The sequence below is a fragment of the Pelecanus crispus genome, chromosome 9 (assembly GCF_030463565.1).
Source record: "Pelecanus crispus isolate bPelCri1 chromosome 9, bPelCri1.pri, whole genome shotgun sequence".
In the NCBI taxonomy this organism is placed as follows: domain Eukaryota; kingdom Metazoa; phylum Chordata; class Aves; order Pelecaniformes; family Pelecanidae; genus Pelecanus; species Pelecanus crispus.
In genome coordinates, this window is record NC_134651.1 from 13,453,821 (window position 1) to 13,466,764 (window position 12,944).

The 12,944-nt window shown below is 41.7% G+C and overlaps 1 protein-coding gene across 1 annotated transcript in view; it reads left to right on the plus strand.

The window, feature by feature from the left end:
* The window catches only part of LPP (LIM domain containing preferred translocation partner in lipoma), a 341,053-nt gene that overhangs the window by 289,185 nt on the left and 38,924 nt on the right, over positions 1–12,944 (plus strand). The window contains exon 9 of the mRNA XM_075716569.1: positions 6,308–6,477. Coding sequence (XP_075572684.1) covers positions 6,308–6,477 — 170 coding nt within the window. The remainder of the gene's footprint in view (positions 1–6,307; positions 6,478–12,944) is intronic.

The following is a 12,944-nucleotide window of genomic DNA, read 5'->3' on the forward strand; positions in this document are numbered from 1 at the left end:
TTCAATGTATTTACATATTTTAAAAATGTTCTTAGTACACTTTTGTAAAGGCAGTACGCTGTATTTCTTCAGTTCTTTCTTGCATAGTATATCAGAGTTGCAGTGAGAACCAGGGAATACACTTAGCTGATCAAGGGAAATTGTGTAATTGAGAGGCACTGAGGATATGACCTTGTGGTATATTCCCACAGTACTGTTAGGTGGAAAACAGTTTTTTCCATCATGCAGAAGTTTTTGAGATATCAGCAGGTTTCCTCCCCACATTTCAGCAAATGCAAAACCTTCCTACATTGATGCTTTTATCAGAAAATTATCCCCTATCTCCTCTCTACATAGAATGCATGCTTTGAATTCATGAATTTAAGCCTTTTGTAGGGAGCAGGTTTGTACATTTTTTCTCTCTGCTTTCTTTACTCTTAGTATCTCTAGTTATTGCCTGAATTGTCTGTGTTAGGCACTGTCATTACATAGCAAGAGACAGTCGGTGCCCCTGACAGCTTAGTGTCTAAGTAGGTATGACAGACAAATAATGCTGTAGCCTAAAAGAAGCTAGTGCAATCCTTGGATGTACAAGCAGGAGCATCTCAAGCTAGCTGGATGGAGTTACATTACCTCTGTATTTGGCTCCAGTGTGATTGCTATCAGAATATTATGCCATAAGCATTAGTATGGCATGTACCTGTTCCATCATCCATCTTCGGTGGTAGATGTTTGTCTGATTGGCTCACATTCTTAATCTGACATTTAAAAGTGACTCATGTCCCAGATAAGGTTGGACACCCTGTATCTAATTCCTCATCTCCAGATCACACCCAGACTCTGGCCAAATCTTAAGAATCTTGCTGAGTAACAGCTCAGATTATGGCCTTTCCTATTCATCTTCACAGATAAAACCTGCATCCAAGCTCCAGTGACCTTGAATCTCTGCAACATCCTTTTCTAAAAAGGCAATTCCTCCCCGTTCATGCTCAACTAGAATGCAGCTGCAGGAATCACTCTCTAGCTTGTAACTTAGACCAGATCATTCCTGCCTCTTAATCTCTCCTCTGGTTTCATTTCTGCATCATATCAAACAGAAGCTTCTTGTCTTTACTTGCATGCCCTGTAATGACCTGTTCCCACCCTTTTTTCCTCTAGTATTCTCCAGTGACATATCAACTCATCCTTCCTGTCTGCAGGTGTCTATGTTCGCTCTTCAAGCCCTTACATTCCCTTTTGTGCTGTCTTTGTCCTTTCCTCAGAAGCATCCCATTAAACTTCCCTGAAACTCCCTCCGGATCCTCTTTCAAATTCTTCCTTAACCTTTTCCTTTGCTAGGCTGTCTACAGACTCCTTGTCAATAGTAAAACAGTTAGAGTGCTGAGACCACAATTTTCCTTGCTGACCGGTTTTGTCTGATTGCTTCTCTGTATTTCCTATCTATACCCAATTGTTATTGCTTGTATTAGATTGAAAACTCCTGCAGTCAGGCCCTTCTTTGTATTCTGTGTTTGTCCAATAACCAGCACAATGGGGGCTGTTCCACAGTCTGAGCAGCCAGGATCTATGGTGGTATAAGCAAAAAACATGTAATAATAGTAATAAAATAACGAGAAGTTAGAACATGGCATGATGTGCAATATGAGCTCCTCTCCTCCCTTCCCCCTCTTCCTTCAGATTCGCAATATTTCAAATTTTTTATACAACAGAAGACAGTAAACGAGGAGGTTTCAGAATAAAGTATAGTAGCTGATGTGTCCTTTCAGCTGCTGAAGTGTTTCCATCTGATCTACTCAGTAATGATGGCACTTCCAGCAATTTCAGCAGGGAAGCCTCTGTGGGCACCTCTGTATGTCCCCCCAAGGTAAGACCAACATGTGGCAGCCAGGCTAGGCTGAAGGAAGGTCATGGCCAAGGTTATGAACCTCTTTCATGCAAAAATAGAGGACTCCAGTCTCCCAGGCTTGCTGCCAATATATCACCTTCTAGTTTTGTTGAAATGATCTTGAAAAAGAACCTAAAAAGGGCTGAAGGGGCAAAAGAAGAATGTTGAAATGACATAGTTTCATCTTCGTGCAGTTTAGTACTAATTTTGTCCTTTGTCTTTAAGCTGCCTTTTAAGTGCTGTTTGTCTCTGTGGGAAGCAAATGGGTCACGTTGTTCTATGTTTCTACTGTAATACGCTGCCTGCTATTTTTCTCTTAGATTATTTGTGTAATCTTTTTTGTGCAATCTGTTTGTTCTTGAGTCTTGCAAGCTTTGCCTTTGCTACTTCTTTCCCAATAAGCAGTGCAACTTGTTCTGTATTCACTCATGGGCATTCTGCACACAACGGACTGGGTTATTTCAACCAGTGTGAAAATATTAAAATGGGGAACATGTGTGGGCACTTAATTGTGGTGAGTCCGACCACAAATACCTTCGCTGTTGGTAATTGGCACACAGGAAAAGCAGACCTTTGTTTTGTTTTTATCAGACATAATGATAGATACATTGTTTTTAGTGGGTTTTTTCTGGTTTTCTAAGGAAATGAGGCTTGTGCAATCGCACTGCCTGTGTGCATGTGCCTGTCTGTTTGTCAGTTCCTCCCTCATCAATAACGCTTGAAACTAACAGCCATTTTCAACCAAATTTGAGTGAGGCACAGGAGTCGGGGGAAGAGACCTGGTTTTACGCAAGTCTTGTGAGTTCCCAGATTGCACCAAAGTCTGCGGAAGGTATAGCATCTAACAGCCGCATCACTGCCAGCCAGACTGGTCATATATTTGCCCGTGTGCCTTTCCGTGGATCCAGCCACCTAACTGTAAGCTCTCATATTTGAATAATTTGGCTTACTTGCTTTTACCCTTCAGGCTAGTGAGTCAGTTGGGGGTGGTGCTAGGCACAGAGCTTGTGTTTTGATTCTCACTGGAGTGGCCATCTCTCATGAAAAACACTGTTTGCTCCAGGCCACAGTGTTACAATTTGCATATAAACTTATGAAAAAGGAAGCTTTCTTTAAGCTTTCCTCTGCGAGAATTTACAGGAGCATTTCTGTCCGTGTACATAATACCAGAAGCTAGACTTCTCATAAATGTAGATGGGTTAAGGCTGTTGCTGCCTGAATGGGAATCTTCTGTGGAAAAACCCAGAAAGAGGAAGGAAAGCCTAAGGAAATACCAGTTTCAAGGAGAGAAGTTGGCCAAGACTTCTGTTGTGCTGCTCTTTGGTTTGTACCTGGCCACCAGCAGTGTAGTTGGGGAATGCCTCAGAGCCGTGCAGGAATGTAGCCTTTGGGAGAAGAGAAGATGTCTTTATGTCCTTTGCTCAAAGAGAGGATGGAGGTACAAAGGCACCAAGTGATTTGCCAGAGATTACAGGAGTATATATTTGAGTTAGGAAACAGACCCAGGTCTTCTGACACAAGAAGTACAGCCAGAAGTATGGTCTACATATACAGCTTCTCCAGCAAATGGAGAGATGCCTTGGTCAAGGAGGAAGATAAATGTTGAAGTATACAAGAACTGGCTAAATTGTGAATGTGAGAAGAGGAGGGGAAGAAAAGATTCCCACATGTTCTACTCAGATGTTAACAAAGAAAGCTGAGAAGTGTTTGCATAGACACTACATTATTCCATGTCCAAATGCCTCATAAAAATAATACCGGATGATCACAGAATGGCACACCAGGGAAAATAAATTCTTCAGCGGAATATTCCCTCTGGAAAAACACTGTGTAAAGTAATACACTAATGGCTTTCAATTTCATGTTTTATATATAGAGATATTAACTGCTCCCCAGACGTCTCTTCATATTACAGCCCAGCTACATGAGCAGTTTGGAGAAGGCCCCAGAGCACGCTCGGTCTTGTCCACACACAGGACCAAGCAGTGCTCTCCTGTTGTACGTGCAACTCCTGCGGTATATACAGTAGGTTTCTTCTGCCTCCTTCCAAGAGCAGTACTGCTCCTGTGGTTCTCTCCAGTGGGATCTTTTTTTTAATTCTTCCTAGTCCTCATGGTTTTTTCCATTCTTCCCCCATGCTCTGTAGCCTCACCACCATGCTGGGGACCCTGCATTCCTTCTCTGCTCGTAAAAAAGGAGTCCTCACAAGAAGCATTACAGTGGAGTGATTAAAGCACAACACTGTCAATCAAAATGCTAATAACAAATGCTAAAGAAAGTTAAGTGTAAAAACAACATTATTAATTCCTTTTTGGGGGGTTTCCAGGCTTGTCTGGATTTATCTGGTGACTTCTCTCTCCATATTGCTCAGACTGGGAGCTGTTTCAGTCAGGAACTGTCTGTCCCATATAATGCCAACTACGGTTATGCCATTGCAGCAAATCAGAATGATGTGGGTTCTTTTCCAAGCTTTCCTAATATATCTCAAATGTGTATATATATCATCCTGTCGCATCCTGAGGGATCCAAAAGTAGCTTAAATGCTTTGTTCCCTGGATGTAGCCTATTGAAGTCTGGGACAGGCAGGGAAGAAGTTGTGAGTGCGGGGACGTTGATGTTGCACTGCGCAAGGACAGCAGCCCTGCTGTTGGAATGATGAGGCATGTCCAAGTCCTTTTAGGAAGTTTTGCAGTATTTGTTTGAAAAGGCCAATAAACACAGACCGTGATATGAGAGAACATCGTATTGTAGCTGGATTATCTAATTACTATTAGGGATATATAATTTGTATATGCATTTATGAGTAATTCTATTTTGAACTCAGTCTGCCTTCCTGCTTGCAGGAAGTTTTGCAGTATTTGTTTGAAAAGGCCAATAAACACTAACCATGGTATGAAAGAACATCATATTGTAGCTGGATTATTTAATTACTATTAGGGACATATTATTTGTATACACATTTATGAGTAATTCTATTTTAAACTCGGTCTGCCCTCCTGCTTGCACCTCAGCTCTCGCTTCCCTTCCCTTCCTTCCCACCCTGGGCGATCACACCACTCCACCCATAGAGCCTTGAAAGAGAAGTGCAGGGTCCCAAGACTGGGGACACCACAATTATTCTCAAACTGGAGAATGCCATTTTGAGTGGGACAAAACCCCAAACCATAGTTACTCTGTTGCCTTCGGTGGGGCTCTCCTGCATAGGGTGGCTGAGGTTGTCCTAAATACCTTACGTGACTCTGTGAATGAATTATTTTCAACACTGATTACTGGGTAAGGACATCAGACCTACATGGGATATCCCTGTTTTCTAGAACTCAAATGAGTGACAGAGGAAAATTGCAAAGGTGTGCCTTCCACCCACCCTCTTCCATCATCTCTGCACCACAACCTTCACTAGGAAAATGTCATTCCCGTGATCTAAGAAACCCTTGTTCTCTGAAATCATGTCTTCATTTTAAATCTGTCTGCCCCATAACATTTTCAACAACAATCTGAACAAGGCAGCAAGCCTTTCGTATGTGTGTGTGTGTACAGGTTTTTTGTGTGTTACGTATTTGTATGTGGCATTAGGGACCTTTTTCAGAAACAGCCAGAGCTCCTAGGGCTTGTGTTTACTTGGAGTCCTTACTAGCAGCTTCTGATACACCTTTCTTGAAGTATGGTAAGAGTAAAGTATCCACCCATCAGTTTCTTGAGGAATAGTTTCTGTGCTTTAAATAGACACAATATCTTAATCCGTATTAATCTTCAAACAGAAAAAAAAGTCATTTTTCCATGTAAGAGATGATATTGCACTCTTTATAATCACTCAGTCTTTAGCTAGTACTTTTTATTTAAAATAATCAACTAGCTCAGCATCAGTGTGTTAGCAAAAGTGCAAGGATTGATACTGCTATACTGGCAAAAGCGTAAAAAGTGAAATCTTTTTGCTAGTATAATTGGCTCTATTGAGGGAATTGGTTTAAGCTGTACAAGCAAAAACTACTCTCTAAATGGTAACAATTGCACTGCCACCAGGCAGCTTTATGAGGCATCCTACCACAAAATCCTTTCATGTGGAGGCGAGGCTTTAGGCACAGGTTTATCCCATCTAACTGAGGAGCTGAGGATGACTATATAGCTGGGTTAGATGACAGCTGGATGGTTTGCATCTGGGGCTCAGACTCCTTATGATGATCACTGGTCTAGCAGCAGTAGAACTGATACCAGTGCAGTCTTGGGAGCCAGTTTCAAGCATCTCTAGATCTTTTCATATGCCCCAGCACTGGAGTGCATTTCAGTGGCACTGGATTTTTGCCGGCAGTGGCACAAATTGCTCTTCTGTTGACTGAGCTGCTGTGTCCCCCTTACCCAATATGCAGCACAGGCATGTAGGAGGACTTTCTTTGCACTTGAGACCAGGAGCTTGCTTTGATTCATGTCCTTTCCCTTTGGTGACAGGTCGCTGTGCGCGCTGTGGGGAGAATGTTGTTGGGGAAGGCACCGGCTGCACGGCCATGGACCAGGTCTTCCATGTGGAGTGCTTCACCTGCATGATGTGCAACAACAAGCTGAGGGGACAGCCTTTCTATGCAGTGGAGAAGAAAGCCTACTGTGAACCCTGCTATATTGTAAGTACCCATTCTTGTTTGCACCCTGATTTTAATGCACAGACATTGGAAACGTTGATTTCTTTCATTACTGTACAGTTGCCTTACAGTTTAAACCTGACAATCCTGTGGCAGTACCATGGGTACTTTTTCCATGGTGTTTAGAAGATCTCTGATCTTTTCAGCTTCCTGGGTGAATTTCATTTCCTGGTCTAACCTATCTCTGAAATTAAGTGGCCAAAGCAGGGGAAAGAGGTGCTTTTTGTGATTATGCAGTAGTGTTGCTCTCAGAAGCTTTCTGTGTTGAGAAACCAGATACCAAAATGCTTACAGACTGTGGTGCCCGCTAAGATTAAGGAGGTGGGATGCAAGATAACACTAAAACTTCTAAAACCAAGACATTTGCATTGCTTAATGGAAGTCCTTCTACTGAACTAAGGGTCTTTGAACTGGATATCTTTTGAAGCTTACCTTACCCTAAAATTTCATTTCATGCCTCCAACAAGCTCTTAAAGCAAACAATTAACAGTTGCTCTGAGGAGTTGCACCTTTTAAGAGGCTCCTATGAGAGCTACTTGGAACCAGTTGCACAGTTGCAAATTAAAGAAACATCACATCATGTGCCTGAGGCCTTACCTTGGTGTGACCTTAGCATACAGTATATTGGGATAATCCTTGTAATTGAGAATAAGAAAAGCACCGAAACATTCTTAAAGCATTGATAAGTCTTTCTCTAAACCTCTAGTTCAGAGTCTTTTTATAAACACTGGGCTTGAGACCTTTCCAGAATTGGATTTGCACTTCTGAAAGTAAGAATTGCTTTTCTGGACATTTCTGGCATTCTAATAATAATTAAAGCAATAATATGTATTTCTGAAAATGCCACCAATATCCCATTATTCCTTCTGTTTCTGCAGAGCCTTTGCGGTGGGATTATTGCTGAAATATTGAATATAAAAAGGGAGGATTCTATCTTATTTACAGTGGCAGTGATATACGGGCCTTGTTAATTGGCTTTTATAAACTAAACGATCTTTTGATGTAATATGTACCTTTTAAACCATTTCCATTTTTGTTTGCACTAAAATGATTGCACCATAAAAACTGTAAGGTTAATTTTGTGGCAAGTTTGACCATGTGCAAAACACTGCACACTTTAGGAAGGTGCCTTCATAATATGATTGGAGCAACTTTATGTAACTGGAATTAAACATTTCATTGATTTCAGGCTGGAATTGACTTCATCTGCTTGCAGATTGATACTTTCTTTTCCTCTTTTTTAAATCAAGCACGCATTCTTCACCACTCATCTGCTTTAGTTTGGGAAAACATCTGCATTAGCCACTGTAGTAATGGTTTAAGATTATTTAATCCCATTATTTATACACTTCATTAGCCTGAGTGAATTGTTGGCAAGGGTTCAGTAAACTTCCTACATTGGGAGATAAAAGGATAAAAAAGGAAAGGGAGAAGGATTCTGTTCCTTGTTTTCTTTCAAATTTATCTTCTATCTATTTAAGGGATATAAAGGAATGATAATTGCCTGGTTGCACCTGCGTTTGTATGTTCTGTGATATGGCTTTGCAGCTCTGAGTATAGAGGAAAGAGTAAACGTTTAATAGCTTTCTTTTATATAACCAGAAGGGGCCTTTAAATGTTTATCCATGCAGTCCACAAAAAACTGGTTATGGACTTAACCCAAAACACGTCTGTATCCATCTGCTGCTGCACATGCAGGGGAAAGGATGGCGATGCTGATGGGGCTACGTATGTGTAAGCTGGACAGCTGGTACTGTGAGTAGGAAATGGAAAGCAGGAATCTGGCAATCTGATGCAGCAAAGGAAGAAAAAAAAGCACCCAAGCACACATTAAACTCTTAAATGTGGAAGAAACAAGTGTTCAAGCCTGAATATCAATACCCTTCAGAAAGCTCAGGACTCTGCTGTGCCGAAAGCCAGGTCTACAAGGGATCTCAGCACCTGCCGTGCTATTGGCTTTAGGTGTGAGGAATTTGTGTCGCAGAGCATATGTCTCATTGATTTTTCAATGAAATGAGGTCTGCATTGGCTTCAGTAGGACGATGAGTGCCTAAGTACACTGAGGGCCTCAGCTAGGCTTGCATGTTGTTCTTGCAAATGGATTGGGGGCCCTTAAATTGCTGAGGCACAATCTGAATGCTTTTGCCTTTGGATGCGCGATGTGGTCATACTGAAGTCAATGAGAGTTAATGACCAGCTTGAAATCTAGCCTGTGCTTAAGGATTTTGCTGAATTGTGGCCTCTGATTTTTTTTTTTTTTGGAGCTTTCCCAAGTTCCATTATCAGAAAATAACTTGGACACTTGGAGCCCTAGTTCTGTAGGAAATCAATGGGACTGAAAAACCCAGACTCAGACTCCTGTGGACCTGAATTCCCATGAAAGGTGGAGCCTGTGTGACTAGCCCAAGATTGCACAGTTAATTCATGGTTGTGGCCAGCTGAGAAAACAGGATTCTCAGCTGGTATAAATCTGAGTAATTCAATGAAGCTTGTTTACTGGTCTGCCTAATTCACACTGATTTCTAGCACACATCCCCATTTCCCCAAGTCCAAAACTCTCGACCTATTATACAAGCCATTAGGCCAAGCTGCTTCATTTATGTAAAGAAAATGAACTATAATATTTGCCTGGTCGTGATATAGAAATTCATTAATTCTTTGCCTTTTTTTAATAATTCCCTTGTGTGACTTGTGGCTGTATGCACATAAAAACTATGCACAAAAATAAAAATACATGTTTTTCAACAGTTAGAATTGGCTAATCTTCTCAGTTTATTATGTGACTCTTCTTAGTTGTGGTGGAGTGCAGCCATAATTAAGATTACTGTGAAGAGCTGTATTTAATTACTTGTTAGTCAATACCAAGCCTAAATAACCTGCGGAGGGGTTGGCTTTTTGGTTTTGTTTCTTGTTTTATTTATCAGTGACCCAGTTAAGATGAAACCCCCTAAAAGTCTGAATTAACATGTATGGAGACCAATCACCTGTTTAAAAAAAAAAAAACACAACACATTTTTCCTAATGGGAATTTGAGTACCAGAGTTAATTTCTTTCACACAAAAATCCCCCCCACACAAAAGCCAGTCACTATCATTTCCTGTTACATCTTATGAATGCAGCGAGTTCTGTTGCCAATGTGTTTGCTGGTTTTGCTCTGCATCCAAGGATTCTTTCATTATTAATGTTATTTCTAAAAAAGTACCAGTCTTCTCCATTAAGACACTTCTGCTGAACTAAAAGCAACTGCAAAAAATAAAGTGTAAATTGGAGACAGATGTCTCCTAGTCATTACAACAGTCAAGTAACATCTGAAGTATCATGATAGGGTTTCCAGTGTAACCAGCGTATTGCTGCACATGTGATGAATGCTATGTCTGCAGTGTGTTATCAGTATACTTTTCCCCTCCCTTACAGGGCAGATTACTGACAAAAAACATTTGGTTTGCTTCCTGTAAGCAGTTGAAGAGATTTTAGCACTGGGCTCAGTGGAGAGAGAAGGTTAAGAGCAATATCAGTAGAACTGTTGTTACAAAAGATTGAAGAGCAAGATGTTAGAGCAGTGCCAGCCGTCTGCTTTCCAAATACCGTATTATCATAAGGACTGAACACAAGGTTAACCAGACACACCGGTCTGGCAAAAGTGATGCTGCTGTTTTGTGAATGGGATGTTCTTTGATGTCCTGATGACTTTCTCTGGGATATGGAAATTTTACTCCATTCTTTATCCCCTTTCCTGGCTGTCCAGTGGCTGGCAGTTGGGGAGAAACTCTCTGAGGCTGCAGGCTGCGAGGTGCTGAGCACCTGCAGTTAGCGCAGAAAGCAGCAAGATCTTGCAGATGCTCCTGGCCTCTGAGAGTTTCTTCTGTTGTGTCCAAGTCAATGTGACCCACCACTGGGCCCTGAGGGAAGGAGCATGGTGTGATGGGGAAGGGGATGAGAAAGCAGAAATAGCCAGGGTCAGATGAAAGAGAGTTCAGAGAAGTGGTGGGCTAGAAATGATGAGTGATTGAAGGAGAGGAAAGAAACTGTCTCATGTTTGTTTGTCTAGCTAGAGCCAGGGAAGATGGTGGGTATGCTCTGCAGTGCCCTGTGGAGAGCCAGGGATCGAGGTTTCCTGTTTCTGCTGCAATATATTGAGGACATGACCTTAAACCCTACCCCAAAGATCACTTACAAGGATTTTGCAGGGTGAGGTTCATCTTAAAGCTGTGGAAGTGCTTGAAGGGGGAAGAATTGTTCATGGAAGTCATGACCTGATCACTGCCATTCCCCAGCTTTAAACTCAGGATCATAGTGCTCCGCTTTTTTCCCTGATCATTTGTTGGGGGTGGGGGAACACCAAACCCATATCTTAAGGGTTTCTGTCTCTTAGTAGCTTCTAACTCCCTGGCCTATCAGAGGCTGTAGTTCAGTAAGAGAAGGTAGTTTGGACCAGAACACAAGAGAAATGCTGATGTTTTAGGAAATGGTACGACTAGAGCCACTGGTGCCATGGAGCATCCTGGGAGAGCTTAAATTTGCTAACCATTCTGAAACGTTGGTGTTAACTCAATTTGTGCTCATTGAAATCTCTGGTAAAACTGCGGTCAGCTTCAGTGTGACTGCTATTGTAAACCTTCCCGAGTGTGCTCATGTGAGTGTGGTGGTTTGAAACCTGTGCAAGAGCAGCTACCTCCAGCACATACGGTTTAAAGTGTAAGGTTGATCCCTGCAGTAAAATTACATCTATTTTTAAAAATAATTCTGCAATTTGTAAGCAGAGATTACAGCACTAATTTAGCAACCATGTAACAATTTAAATTGGACCAGAAAAGAGAAACTGTAATTTAAAGATTTTTTTTTTTATGATACAAGTTTTCTTCTTTTTAAAGTAAAAAGCCCTTTATTCTTGTTTTTGTCGAACTACGTATTGAATTTGAGAGTAATTTATGGAAAGTGCTGCCAGCATGGTATTGCGAGTGCTCCACAATTTGAATTTAAACTGCTCAATGGGATCATTAAGACTATTATGCCTGCTTTCCAAAGAGTTTGAATTCAAAATGACAACTGGAACAAAAATATAAAATAAACTAAAGAGAAGTCACGCACTCTTTATGTGGTGGAATTTTTCTGCCCTCGAAATATTTCATTGAGATCAATGCTCTTCTTCAATCTTCTCCTAGAAAAAAGCTGCTGTTGCTAGTTTTAGTTCGGTGCTCCTGTGTGAGTCATCAGCAGCAGCGAGCTGAACCTGTGACCCATGGATCTAAAAGCATTAAGTCTCGGCTGCTGTAGTGGAGAGATGCAGCTTGGCTGCACCAGGCAGCAGCGGGCTCCTGCACTGGATGTTTCTTACCCACAACAGAAAGAGGTCTGTGGGCATAGCAGACACAAACCAGGTCTAGAGTCTTGGTTTGCTTACAGGCATGTTTTAATCCTCTTGATTATTAGCTTTGATAATTTTGCTAGTCTAGGCCCAATTGGTAACTTGTTTGGAAAAAAGTCACAGCAAGGAAAGACTGGTAAACTGATTATCATTTGTAAAACTGAAAAATGAGTAAATCCCTTAAGAGTGTAACAGCCCTTTCTATTAATACCACCGAGCAACAGTTGATATAAAAAATACAGATGGAAGCTGGGGGAGGAGTGGAGGCCATAAACTCAGCGCTACTACTTTGAATGGTAAATGGCCTTGTGCAATCAGGGCATAAAATAGAGGAGGATGGGGTGCTATTGCATAAGCTGCACCTGGAGCTTCCAGGAGTCCAAGTCTAGGAGGTACAAAAATGTCTGTGTGTGAGAGAAAATATGTCATGAAGCAGCTTCTGTCAAAACTGGGACGGATGCTGAACTCAGCTGACCCTCTTGAAGTCTGCATCTGTTTCTTCAGTGGCCTACCAGCTGTTATAGGGGGTGGGTCATGCCTCTTATTTTGTCACTAGACAGGAGCAAGAGGTTCCTTTACAGGGTGGCAGCGGTCAATAACCTCCTTTCTAAACTGGAGTCATAAAGAAAGGGGGGAAAGCATACCATGAGATGATGAGGTATGCTATATATGAACTCCTCTGTGGAGACTCAGAGGCTCGTATGAAAGAGGACATGGCCAATTCATCTCACTGTCTGACAAACAGACAAGAAGGCTACAAACCAAGACTGTAAGAGGAAAAATTCCCAGTGCTCTTAGAAGACATGAGAGCATGAGCCCTGCCAGGAATTGTACTGGGCTCACCTTGGTGGAAGATCCTCTGAGTGAGACCGCACACTTGTCTGCTGCAGGTGGCTTAGAGGATGAAATTATTCTTTTCTTAGTGCAGCAGGATGTGCTTGGGTAGCTGGTCCAAATCACCTGATGGGATTAAAGTTGTAGTGCACCCTGTTTTCAACCTACACTTGCTGTTTGCTTTCACTGTGTTGACTGTTGAGAATGCAGCTGATTGATGTTGAAGTAGATAGTGAGACGATCAGGCCAC